This window comes from Hyla sarda, chromosome 6 (assembly GCF_029499605.1).
Source record: "Hyla sarda isolate aHylSar1 chromosome 6, aHylSar1.hap1, whole genome shotgun sequence".
In the NCBI taxonomy this organism is placed as follows: Eukaryota; Metazoa; Chordata; class Amphibia; order Anura; family Hylidae; genus Hyla; species Hyla sarda.
The window spans coordinates 253,291,063-253,305,336 of NC_079194.1; the positions used below are offsets into that span (position 1 = coordinate 253,291,063).

The 14,274-nt window shown below is 40.8% G+C and overlaps 1 protein-coding gene across 2 annotated transcripts in view; it reads left to right on the forward strand.

The window, feature by feature from the left end:
- POLA2 (DNA polymerase alpha 2, accessory subunit) overlaps positions 1-14,274 on the forward strand; it is a 70,763-nt gene that overhangs the window by 11,615 nt on the left and 44,874 nt on the right. Inside the window, exons 4-8 of one of the 2 annotated variants that reach the window (XM_056526950.1) lie at positions 6,549-6,634; positions 6,742-6,799; positions 9,141-9,250; positions 11,103-11,200; positions 12,525-12,613. In XM_056526950.1, the coding sequence (XP_056382925.1) occupies positions 6,549-6,634; positions 6,742-6,799; positions 9,141-9,250; positions 11,103-11,200; positions 12,525-12,613 (441 nt within the window). Of the gene's footprint in view, positions 1-6,548; positions 6,635-6,741; positions 6,800-9,140; positions 9,251-11,102; positions 11,300-12,524; positions 12,614-14,274 lie in introns of both variants that reach the window. The other variant, XM_056526949.1, reaches the window with a different exon arrangement.

Below are 14,274 nucleotides of genomic sequence, written 5' to 3' on the forward strand. Positions count from 1 at the left end.
TGAGCTGTCCTGTAGGGTAAGCTGCTTTGGCTCTGCTCTTAATTTGCTGGGTGCTAGTATGTTCTGGTAGGTTTTTTTTCTGAAGGTAATGGTGGGTTTAGCTAGAAGGATATCTGAGAAAGGGGTCCAGTTGCAGGATCTTCCAATGAGTATGTAAGATGTTTTTGATTTGTTGATCGCTGTTGTAGGTGGTGATGAAAATGTAAGTGTACTTGTGTTCAGTTTCCTTGTTCTTTTTGGTGGTTGTTGAGTGGGTGTCGGTCCTTTTCTTGGATATTAGGCAGTCTTACTGGTTAAGGTTTTTAGCTCTCTCTCTGCTTTGTTTGATGAGGGAGTGTGGGTAACCTTTAGCTCCAAAACGTCGGCCTAGGATGGTACTTTGTGTTTGATTGTCTTTGGTGTCAGTACAATTATGCCCTATGCGCTTATATTGTCCGAAGGTGATGTTGGTTCATTTCTTGTAGTGGCAGCTACTAGGGCTGGGCGGTATGACCAAATATGTGTATCACGGTATTTTTTTTACTTGCGGCGGCTCCACGGTATATAACAGTATTTTCACCCCCCAAATCATGTGACCCGCCAGCGCTGTTCTGCCCCATCCCCTCCCCAATCATGTGACTTGCGCGCAGTGTTCGGCTTCCCCCAAATCATGTGACCTGCCAGCACTGTTCTGCTCCCCCCAATTATCAGCCCAGCGGGGTACTACTCGCATGTCACCTTCAAGCGCTGCCCTCCTCCTCTTTGTTGGGGGCCGCCGGCGATGGAACTCACTGTACGCCAGTGGTCTCCAACCTGCGGACCTCCAGCCAATGGCTGTCCGGGCATGCTGGGAGTTGTAGTTTTGCAACACCTGGAGGTCTGCAGGTTGGAGACCACTGCTGTACGCTGTATCCCTATGCCCGGGCTGCAAAAGATACAGAAAATTAAACTTTAACTTGCCTACGTCAGCCACACGCTGGGGACTGGAACGTCGGACAGCCGTCAGCCTATCATCGGCTGCAGCGATGTCCCGCCCCGGCCAATGATAGGTTAAACGCACTGTCATGTAAGAAGGGACATCGCTCCGGCCGGTGATAGGCTGACGGCTGTCCGACGTTCTCGTCCCCAGCGTGTGACCGACGTAGGTAAGTTACAGTTTATTTTCTTTATCTTTTGCAGCCCGGGCATAGGGATACCACTTGCGTACAGTATAGAGTTCCGGCGGCCCCCAACAAAGAGGAGGAGGGCAGTGCTTGACATATGTGAGTAGTACCCCGCTGGGCTGATAATTAATTGGCGGGGGGGGGGGGCAGAAGAGTGCTGGCGGGTAGCATAGGATTAGTTCCCCGATGTGGGGACAGCGCTGCGCTGGGCTCATAATACATTCACGGGGGGAGGGGGGGGGGGGGGGCCCAACCGGTATTGCGGTATGGGGGGAAAATTCATATCGTGCAGCCCAAAAAATTTGGTATTCGGTATGAACCGGTATACCGCCCAGCCCTAGCAGCTACTAGAATCTAGATTGCTGTTCCAGTTGATGGGTTTGAGGAAAGTTTTAGTTTTGTTGGTGTGATCGGATGTATGGTAGGCTATGACGTCCAGGTACTCTATGCTGCTGTATGAGTGGTTAAAGGTAAAGTGGATATTCCAGGTGTTTTTGTTGAGTAAGTTGATGAAGGCAGGTTTTGTTCAGTACTGTCCCAAATTCTGAAAATATCGTCAATGTACCTCTTGTAGAGAATACAGTGGTTAAACAGTTCATGTTGATAGATGACAGATTCCTCGAAATGGCCCATAAAAAGGTAAGATAAGCTGGGTTGCTGTTAGATGTTTCCGTTGAATTGAAATACATTAAGTTGAAGAATTAATAAAATGCTGTCCAGGATGAACTGTTGTTGTGGTGGTGGCATTTTGACGTCTCTATTAAGAAAATGAGCAACACCGATAATAATGCCAAGTTGATAATCGATGATGGTGTAGAGAGATGTGATGTCCATAGTGAGAAAACTGTAGTGGTCCTTCCATTCCATGTCTATTATGGATTTTATGAAGTTGGTGGTGACCCTGGTGTAGTAGTAAACGTGATGACATTGTTGAAGAAGGATATCCACATACTGGAATAAATGGAAAAATAGCCAGCACAACAACCTAATACACAGGTGCCCGCTGCTGTGGCAAATACAAAATGTACAAAAAAGGAAGTTGCAACAGCACTCTAGGTCAAAAAATGGAGGCTCTCAGCGCACCTTTTGATCAAAATGTGTCCCCCCATCCACCACGCGGAGGTGGCCTCATATCGGCTGGGACCCTAATATGATAACTCACCTCTGCTGTGCATATAGCCTCTGACTGTGTGACATGTTGGATCAGCCATTGACTAAACCACCTCCAGTCTGATAGGGGTGGGGTGCACGGCTAAATAGGGTGCCATACCCCCAACTTACAAAATAAAAACAAATGGAAAAATAGCCAGCACAACAACCTAATACACAGGTGCCCGCTGCTGTGGCAAATACAAAATGTACAAAAAAGAAAGTTGGGGGGACACATTTTGATCAAAAGGTGCGCTGAGAGCCTCCATTTTTTTGACCTAGAGTGCTGTTGCAACTTTCTTTTTTGCACATACTGGAATAGATTTGAGGTTAGTGAGTTAATTACCGAAATTATGGGTCTGCCAGGTGGATTGGACAAGTCTCTGTGAATCTCAGGGAGAAAGTAGAACGAGAGGGGTGTCGCGTTCAGGGATGTTGATGTGTTTGTATTCCGGTTTGGATAATATTTCTTTGGAGAGCCCTCTGTTGAGTAAGTCTGATTAGCTCTTTGCGGTTCATCATTGTTGGAGAAAGCCGGTGCGGCATGTAGTCTAAGGCCACGGGGTAAGATGTTTTCCACCAGGTAAACAGATAGAAAGAAGCGATCGAGCTGGTGTTGTATCTCTGTAACTGTATCCCAGTTAAATAAACAGATCGCTCATAGACTTGACATCTTTCACATGATTGGTAGTTTCCATGTTAGGGATGGAGTGTGGAGTGGAGGTAGTATTGTCAATTAGGCTTTTATAAAGATCACTCTTGGTCCAACGTGTCGTCTTCAGTTCCATGTTTGGGAAATCGCTAACACCGTCGGTAAAGTCTACTGGTAGTTGCTAGTAGCAACTAATGCCGGCATGTGGCATTAAAATTCACAAATATGAAAGAGATGTAGCAAACGCCAAACTAGAGAAATTAAACCATGATCACACAGACTACAAAACTGGAAATGTCAAGTTTTGACTAAAGAAAGATCCACCCCTCCCCGCTCATAAAGTCAGACACTGGAGTCGGGTAACAAACACCAAAAATGACAAACTGACCCCATAGAGACCTGCACGTGCATACCACCCGCCTAGACCCCTGAGGACTTCCAAGACCCCCTCAAGGACCTTCCGGAAACCCGTCCCCCCCCACCCTGCACCACATACCACTCACCCGCTCCCCTGCCCATCACATTGACCCCCCACCTTATTCCTCCGGATCTGCTCAAATTAATGGAGAAAGAGAAAAAGATAAGATCAACAGCTCCTCAATTACCAAATTTGTTTGTTTTTATTCCAAGGACTTTTATATCTGTATGCACCTGTATTAAACTGTTATTTCATGTTAGTGATGCATTATGCTAATTAATGTCACTGACCTGCTTTTTGGCCCCAAATTCCCATAATTTCGAAGTTTATTTATAGCCTCTCACTTTCCCACTACACTTACACCAAGCCTTACCTGCAATTGATAAAGGGAGATTAACCTCCTGAAACGCGTCTTTCCTTCCTGTCGTTATCTGTACTGTACTTCAATAAGGGAGCTTACATGAAACCTACCATTGCTTGCATATTCATCCCAACTGGTGAGAGCGCCACTGCATTGCATTTTTCTATTATTTACTATTTCTACGCTACGGACCTCTGCTAAGGCTTCATCAAGAACTCTGTTGGTCAGCATACCACCCAAATCTCTTCACACCTGGAGATCCACACAGGTGACGACGCTCCTCACAGAGGATACCCATACAATTGTTTCATCCCACGGGAACACCATGCGCTGCCCTCTCCTATCTTTCTCTCATACCTGATTACCTACCTTACTGCTGGCGCACACTAACACCTGGTGATTCTCTGACCATGACAGCGGCTCCAGCCCCTTGACTGGGTGCAGCAGCCTCACCACCTGCTAGTGCTTGGTGACGGGGATATGTCATCACATCGCAACCGAAATATAGACAGTTCCAAAGACCCCCCCCTTTGAGACAATATCCAGCCAAAGAAGTCTCTCTTCGGCTGGACTGGCTGTGCTCACTCCTTCCCTTCTTAAGGGTACATTGTACACAACCATTCCAACTACTCAATCATTCTCTCCAATGACCTCTTCTATCATGGTAGATTTAGGAGACCTCCCCTCCTCCCCCCTTGCACAATAGATGATCATCCAAACGTAGAGACTGCTGGATTTGGCTGACATTTTATGTAATGTGTATGACGAACTTTACTCCTACTTAAACCCCTTCCACATCCACTCTCGTGACATTCACCAACCTCTCTCATACAAACCTTTGGCAGACATTGGAGCATGTACTTATTAATTCTTAGTGTTTGTTCAGCCCTTATACCCCCTTCACACATCAGTGCATTTAAGTTTTCCTCCTCTTCTCCTCTATCGGTCTCTTGTGTAAATTGTATAAAGGTTTTATTTATGTTTCTCTGTAACGATAACTATTTTGGAATGTGTGCGCTTTTAAATCAAGAAGTATTTTCTTTAGGTTACAGACTTTGCCTTGCATTTCACAAGTAGTTACTGTCTTACCATTGTGGCCATAGACTATATGTTGAAATATCTATTTAAACCTTGGTATTTTGTTAAGGCTAGACCGAATAAATCAAGGACATATATTGTGCACTAATATCATTTTATTATAAGAGTACAATAGCACCCTTAGTGCTCAAAACCTGTCTCATACAGACGTGGACAAAAATGCTGGTACCCATTAGTTAAAGGTGTACTCTGGTACTTAACAACTTATCCCTTATCTATGCATATCTATGGGAGAGCCAGAGATAAGCGCTCATGTTGTTATGTATCAGAGTACGCCCATGAATAACAATTTACTGAAAAGTAACGGATGAAAATCAGACATTGCCTTTGAATTGTGGTTCAAGAGAATCATATTTTATTTAAATTTTTTTGTAAAAACAAAAAAAGGAGTGATTTAAATTTTTTTATTGGGAGGATCTTTTTTACGATTTGTTTTATGTCCTCATAGGAGTCAACTTATACTGTTCAGTGCAATGCTTAGGCCAGAGAAGATCCCCTGAGAACGACAGGAGGCAGGTGAGACCTTCGGCCACCGTCTTGACTCATTGGACCCCCGCAGCAGGGACTTACCGTGCATGAAAAGATTGCACCTCCTGGGCTCCTTTCATGTACAGGATGTAAATGTACGTCCTTGTGCGCAAAAGTACCAGGGCATCAGGATGTACTTTGTGCGTCCATTTGTCGTTAAAGGGTGAATTCAAAAGCAGTGTCTGATTTCTCAACTAATTTTTAGAAGATAAACCTCATTACTTTTATCAGTCACAAGTTATTTCAGGGAGTATTGTGGGTTTTTCTGTCTTTAACAGAAGGGTACCAACAATTTAGTCTACATCTGTACATCTTATCTTCATTTTTAAGAGCATGTAAAAAAGAAATTGCATGGTATTGGGGGAGCCTGATGCACTTACACTCCTAGCTTACACAGCGCTTGAAAAAGAATGTTGACAAAGACTTCTAATTTATTTAAAGAGGCCCTGTGGTCAGTCCAGAAAAATGTAACTCTATATTTGTCACTTTGTAGCCTTGGTGGCCCTGATTACAATGGTGTTTTTACTTCCGTGCTACACTTCCCAGTTCACAAAATGGTAAAATTCCTATATCTTGGAAACAGAGAGGCATAGACAAAGGAATTTCTGCCAGAGATAGCGAGGGTGTCACTAGGACCACATTGCCTTTCCCATAGGTGGCAATTCATTTCTGAGCAGAATCATTGAAAGAATTACATAAATACATTGCCATCTATGGGGATGGCAGTGCTGGCCGCGTGGTTCTAGTGCTGCCCTTGGGATCTCCTGTGAACATTCTGTGGTGTGAACCTGTCCTAAGTGGCACACCATCTTTCTCAGCCAACGGGCTAAGGATCAACACTATGTAACAGGTCATGTGACTGGAATTTAAAGGGGTACTCCGGCGCTAAGACATCTTATCCCCCTATCCTGCCGCTGGGGACCCCTGTGATCTTTCACGCAGCACCCCGTTATAATCAATCCCCGGAGCACGTTCATTCCGGGTCTGATTACTGGCGATCATGGCAGGCCGGAGCGTTGTGATCTCACGGCCCCGCCCCTGTGTGACGTCACGCTCCGCCCCCTCAATGCAAGCCTTTGGATAGGGGAAAAGATGTCTTAGCGCCGGAGAATCCCTTTAAGACTGTTTTGGTGGGCCACATCCTTCTGTAATAGGACAATGGTGAATTTATTTAGCATGTTTTGTTCGTTTCCTTTTTAGGTTCTCAACAAAAAAAATTTGAGACGTCCAAATGTAAAAAAAGAGAAACATTGTGGCAGTTGGGACATTAACAGCATTCAAGAGCTGTATCCTTTTATTCTCCACCAGCTTAGATTCTACTATGTCGACTTCTTAAACAAATGTTTCGGCATTAAACCATAAGTAACTATTTCATGCCCTTAACTTATTTCAGTATTGAGGTAGAGACTGAAGAGGAAAACCTTCTAGATTCATATTCCACTCCTGCAAAAGTAAGTATGAGAAGGAGATGCAGTGTTTGGTTTCACACTATTTCTTAAAGACAAATTATAGAAAACATTACAAATAAATGACTTGAAGCATGAGATTAATAGTAACAACAGAGAACCCCATAAAAAAATTAGTCAATAAAACCTTGAATGACCAGTATGTGTGAAAGCAGATTGATGCATTTTTATGGCAAATTTGTGTTTATAAACTAGTAACAAAATAAGCAATGATATATATAGATAGCAATAGGTCACACACAGAATACACATAGAAAGCAATTACGCAGGACCGCACATATAATAACACCAAAGTGATCAAGGCAGAGATTATACCAGTACCAGTTCACCAAAGGAAATTACACTGCACCCTACAGCCACAGGTAATGGGCAGAAGTGCGGACTCCTTAGAGGAGATAAACTGGGGTGTGACCAAGAACAAGTAGCAGGGCACAGAGCCCCAAGATGCAGGCCAGAGCAAAGGAAGAAAAAGCAAGAGAAATGTAAGGGAATCTCTTCAACGTGCGGACATTTCACCGTCTGAACATAGCCTCAGCCGCCCTTAAACAAATCACTTATTAAGGCCTCAAATGCGCATGGCGCTCTCTCACTCAAGAGCCCTGTAGAATTTCAAGGCAACAGTTTAGGGCCACATGTGGGGTATTTCTGTACTCGGGAGAAAATTACAAATTTTGGGGGGGCCTTTTTACCACTTCTGAAAATGAAAGAATTGGAGCTACGCCAGCATGTTCATAAAAAAAATTTAAATTTTTTTTTTTTTATACTAACATGCTTTTTTTCTTTTCTTAATTTTTCATTTTCACAAGATGTAAAAGGAGAAAAAGCCCCCCCAAAATAAGTAACAAAATTTCTCCGAGTACAGAAATTCCCCATATGTGGGCAGACAACAAGGCTCAGGAGTGAGAGAGCACCATGTACATTTGAGGCCTAAATTGGGCATTTGCACAAGAGTGGCTGATTGTACCAGAGGTTTAGACATAAACGCTAAAAAAATAAAACTCCCATAAGGGGTGCAGTGAGCATTTACCCTCCACAGGTCTGACAGATTTTTGAAACAGTGGTCCGTGAAAATGAAAAATTAAATTTTTCATTTGCACAGCCCACTGTTCCAAAAATCTGTATATGCAGTGTTGTGTAAGTGAAGACTTCGGTAGAGAAGGATTCCATGAAAAAAATATATTTTTATATATCAACTGGCTCCAGAAAGTTAAACAGACTTGTAAATTACTTGTATTAAAAAATCTTAATCCTTCTAATAATTATCAGCTGCTGCAATTGAGTTGTTCTTTTCTGTCTGGCAACAGTGCTCTCTGCTGACACATCTCTGTCTAGGAAACTGCACAGAGTAGAAGAGGTTTGCTATGGGGATTTGCTTCTACTCTGGACAGTTCCCGAGACACGTGTCATCAGAGAGCACTTAGACAGAATAGAACAACTCAACTTCAGAAGCTCATAAGTACTGAAAGCATTAAGATTTTTTAATAGAAGTAATTTACAAATCTGTTTTTAACTTTCTGAAGCCAGTTGATATATAAAAAAATTTTTTTTTTCCTGGATAACCCCTTTAACGGGTAGTGGTTTCACACCAGTGCAGCCTGGCAGTAAAGTAAGCAGGTTGAATGCTTGCATGTGTAGCTAGAGGTATAATTAGGAAGAGGGAGTTTGTGATCCTGCTGTATGGAGCGCTATTGAGACCACGTCTGGCATACTGGGGTCCATACTGGAGACTTCACCTGCAAATGGGCAACAAAAATGGTGGAAGGTCTTAAAGGGGTATTCCGCTGTTCAACGTTTGGAACAAAAGCATAAGACCCATCAGAAAAGACGTAAAGAGCTAGATTTATGTAGAAAGTTGGGGAAGATCCAAAACAAGGTAACAAAAATATTATTTTTCATAGAATAGATACTTGAAAAACAACAAATGCACTATTCAACTAGAAAACCAAGATGCCAAGATGATCCTCTCTTGGCCTCTGCCTGGTGGTGGGTTTACATATATATTTACTGCATGTGGAAGGAGATTACCAGATACTTATGCAAAACATGGTGTAAAGAGTCCTATTGTTTTCTCCAGAGCTCTTATTCATAATCCACTTATTTGTAACTACCAGTAGCGCTCTTATATTGATTCAGTAAATATTTATCAGAGCAATTCATAAATAAATATTTGAAGAGCAGTTTAGTTGTGTCCAGGATCCTGTGTCTTGGGGTAATGTTTGCATATTGCTTAAGACCATTTCACTGTGCATCTTTACTTATAGTTACATGAATCTGTCTGATCATACGGCAGCCATATTCCTTATATTGCCTCCATTGTTTTCTCCAGGGATCTCAGAAACGCATCTTATCTACACCTGAGAATCCACAATCGAAACGTGTTCCTTCCATGACCCGGAGTCCCCATCTCCTCTTCTCACCGGCCACTTTCTCACCCAGGTATATAATTTTTATGTAGATTTACGAAGGAAATCCAGTTAAAACTGATGTATCCCAACAACCAGTCATGGTTTCCACAGCAAAAATATAAATATGAATATAAAGATGGCAAAAATTATTTCAACCTGCACAAAGATACTTGATGTTGGTAGGAAGAGCAGGTAACACATCTTTCCCAGAATAAGGTTGCGTTCTCATATTGCAGCTGAATTCCTTTTTTATTTTTTATATATATATTGCAAAATTTTATCAGCTATTCAAATTGTCTGTATTTTCCGGAACAGTTACCCACCAATCCTGTACAAAGAACATATTTGTAGATTTGTAAATTCAGAAAATACACCGACTAGTCTAATAACAGATTACAGGAAGGTCTTGTACTTCTCCTTCCTGCTTGATCCACTTCTGCATTTGCTGTTCCAGCCCAGCTGATATCTTTGAAAGTCAAAGTTGGTAATATAAATGCCCATGTCATGATCAAACCAAACTTTTTATCATTTTATCAAGAGCACATTTAATAACCTTAGCAAAATAATGTCTTGCTTGTTGCTGTGAAGATTGTAATCCCTTCTCTGGTATCCTCACAATACTAAACTAGTCACCCAAGAGACCAAATCCTGACACCTGTGAGGTTGTGGTGGCTTCCATATAGAAAGAGACGGTCTATGACGAGACGCCCATTTTCCATTCTTGCCTCCCAACTACAAACATTATGTATTTAGCCTTTTTTTTTCCCCTTAATTTATTGCAGTAGTTACTTAGAAAATGGAGTCTTTTATTTAGCAGTAGTGCTGCAATGTCGTCATATCAATGGGTTATTGTGTCGTATGGGTAGTTAGCGTTTGTTACATCGGTCATAGGAAAACTTTCTTTCCTCCTCAGTGTTTCTTCTGGTAGGTGAAAGAAACTGGACCAGTTTTAAAGTGTGTAAATAAACATTTTCCATTCCTGCCATATTGACAGGTGATGCATACATTTCCAAGAGGGGTGGTAGAGCAATGGTACAATGCAGAAGTCTAATTTAAGATGTTCCAGACTTTTTATATATATATATATATATATATATATATATATATATATATATATATATATATATATAATATATATAATATATATCTATATATCTATATCATAGACAGCAGTTACTAAAACACATGAGACAAGACTAGTCCTCCTAAAGGATGTACTCCAGTGGAAAAGGTGTGTTTTTTATTTATTTATTTATTAATTTTTTTTATTTATTTTTTTTTCTTCCCCGTTACCCCCCCCCCCCCAATCAACTGGTACCAGAAAGTTATGCAGATGTGTAAATTACTTCTATTAAAAAAATCTTAACCCTTCCTGTACTTATCAGCTGCTCTGTGCTCCCGAGGAGTTGTTCTTTTTTTTTTTTTTTTTCTCTGACCACAGTGCTCTCTGCTGACACCTCTGTCCATGTCAGGAACTGTCCAGAGTAGGAGCAAATCTCCATAGATAACCTCTCCGACTCAGGACAGTTCTTGGCATGCACAGAGGTGTCAGCAGAGAGCATTGTGGTCAGACTGAAAAGAAATTCAAAAAGGAAAATAACTTCCTTTGTAGTATACAGCAGCTGATAAGTACTGGAAGGATTAAGATTTTTATTTGAAGTAATTTAAAAATCTTTTTAACTTTCTGGCACCATTTGATTTGCAAAACCTTGTTTTCCACTGGAGTACCACTTTAAGAACTCTCTATCTATCTCTATTAAACAATAAAGAAGAAAAAAGTTATAGGTAAATTTTAAGAAGGCAGCAGAGGCATTGTATAGTCGGCACAACTCACTAGGCATTCTGGACACACCTGATTCCTCTTTCTTATTTTTCTGCTTAAGTGCCACCCCATCACAGAAGTATAGCTCTCGCTCAAACCGTGGTGAAATAGTGACCTCATTTGGAGAAACGCAAGGAACGTCATGGAGTGGTGGAAGTGGCAAGTATACTAAAGTAGAACTCATAACTCTACAAGAGGAAGAGTCACTGACTAAATCATACAAGTACATGTTTCAGAAGTTGACAGATATCAGAGATGGTAAATGTTAAATGTAAAACTAAGTTGTCGTTTTTTGTTTGTTTTTTTTATAAATATAAATGACCTCAGATTAATAGTCTTCATGTTACTGTTTGAATATCTTGGAATTCATTAGACTTAGTTCTGCAGACTGATCCATCATAACTCCCCAAGTAATGTGCATTGGCCCTCATTTATAAGAGTGTTGTGTAGGTTTCTTTGTGGGTTTTAATTCCCTGCAATTTATTTTCCATGGTATTTACTAAAGTTTCCCTACATTTTCCACTTTCCCTACACTTTGCTTTTTTACACATGCTCTGATCTGTCGGGTTTTCCTCAGCTCAAATCCACCACATTTTAAGTGGAAACCTTAGTAAATATGTTGGGTTTTTGTGAAAATTTCGGGAACACGCCCCTTTTTGGACACCACGCCCCATATCCCGGAAGCCACGCCCCTTTTTCGGGTTTTCTTAGCAAAATGGAGAGTTAGTCAGGGTTTTTACAATTCTGGCCCAGATTCTGGCGCAGACAGAATTTCTGGCGCAATGCGACAGAATCTGGCGCACGACCCGACAAAACATGTCGGGTTTGCAATAGTAAATGAGGGCCATTGTGTTTATGGAGGACATCAGCATTGACATGGATGTTTTGCAGCAGACGACTATCACGATTTATTTTTTGGTACAGTCCTTTTTGTAGAAACACCATTTATTGCCTGGTGGTTCAGATTGTGTGCATGTTCTGTATGCCATGACATTTCCCCTCTGGACCACCCACCTGCCCCTGCTTGACAGCTCTCTATTCAAAATATCAACACAAAGTTACTTAAGGGGGTTATCACAAAACTGCAGCACCAGGTTTGTTGCTGCAGTCAGATAGGGCCACATAAACCTGCTTTCAGGTCCCCTTTATTCTGTAGTGTAGACAGGTCTTGTTTGGATTCATGTAGTTTGTTTAGGTTAGATTTAGGGCTCGTGCACAGAAATCTGTTATGACCTCCCAATTGTAGAGAGCAGTAATACTGCAACTATAAATATATCTGGGGCCCTGAATATATCCTGTAAACAAATTGTGGCCTATTGCATCAGGCACAGAATTACATAGAGAAAAATGATATAATATGTCTATTATGTTTCTACAGCTCCGCTGTATGGACCGCAGGGGACTCTGTTTTACCATATGATCCATGGCTCTGTAGTTTCCGCCTTCCCTCACTTTTTTTTTTCTACTTGTGTTCCCCATATAGCTGTGGGAAGTAGAATTGAAGAGCTTGGTGAAGCACTGAAGAATCATTTCCATATTGAAGAATTAACATCTGTCTCTTTTCCTGCTCAAGTAAGTTTGTGTGACTGCAAAAATTTCGGTGGATATGATTTGAAAAATAATGTCCTGTTGCATCTGTTTTTTTTTTTTTTAAAGAAAAAAAGTATACGTTTCTAACTATTCACTTCATTATGTATAAAGTTTCACTTGTTTGATTGAAATTCCTAGAAAAATAACTGCAATCTAAAAAACGTATGGGGCAAACTGGCTGGAACCGTACTCTCATACGGTTCCCATTGACTCCCGTGTTTAAAAAAAAAAAATAAAATATACGGTTTCAATACGGTTTTTCACCTGGACCAAAAACCGTGATAGGCTATGGTTTGGGTACGGGGGGAAAAAACCATACAAGACGCAAAACTGATACAACTGGATGCATCTTTTTGGCATACGGTTTTCAATAGAAAGTCAATGCATACGGTTTTCAATACGGTTCCATAATTCAAATAGAAAACGTATACGGGAATTGTATTGCAAAAACGTGGTGTGAATGCAGCCTTAGAGGATTTGCAGTTCTCACCTCTTGGTGTGTGTGTTTTTTTTTTAAATGATCAATACTTTTGATCCCAGTGGACCTCATTATAGATCAGGGCCCTTCTTGCCAAGCAGGATCTGGGAACACTTGCCAATTTTGTTGATTCTTTAACTCCTTAACGACCATGAGCGTATCTTTTTAGGTGTTTTTATTTGTAGAAGGTGAGGTGGAAAATATGAAAGTGCAAACACGAAAAAACCTCTGGTCCTTAAGGGGTTAAATGTCTGTCTCTCCAAAAATAATACAGCAGGATACACCACGGCTTACCTTATGACTTGTGATTCAGGCAGCATGAACATAACTGCAGGTTCTCTTTAATTTCTCTGCTTACTGCATTGTACTTCCATAAGACCGGCGAATCAAACACTTTAGTGAAACCCAAATGTATTTCAGGACTTGAGCTACTTGTCTAGATTTTACTAAGGTTTTTTTCTTTTGCATTTACCTTTTATGGTTGTAGTATGGCTTCAAATGTTGTCAATTATTGGTGAGAAAACCTATTTAACCCTTTAAGGACCAAGCCCATTTTCACCTTAAGGACCCGAGCCTTTTTTGCACATCTGATCACTGTCACTTTAAGCATTAATAACTCTGGGATGCTTTTACTTTTCATTCTGATTCCGAGATTGTTTTTTCATGACATTCTAATTTTTTAATGGTAAATTTTCGTCGATACTTCCATCATTTCTTGGTGAAAAATTCCAATATTTGATGAAAAATTGCATTTTTTTTTTACTTTGAAGCTCTCTGCTTATAAGGAAATTGGATATTCCAAATAATTTATATATTGATTCACATATGCAATATGTCTACTTTATGTTTGCATCATCTAGTTGACATGTTTTTACTTTTGGAAGACATCAGAGGGCTTTAAAGTTCAGCAGGAATTTTCCAATTTTTCACAAAATTTTCAAAATCTGAATTTTTCAGGGACCAGTTCAGTTTTGAAGTGGATTTGAAGGGCATTCATATTAGAAATACCCCATAAATTACCCCATTATAAAAAACTGCACCTCTCAAAGTATTCAAAATGACATTCAAAGAGTTTAACCCTTTAGGTGTTTTACAGGTATAGCAGCAAAGTGAAGGAGAAAATTCATGTTATTGTAGACCCAGTTTTTAAATTTTTACAAGGGGT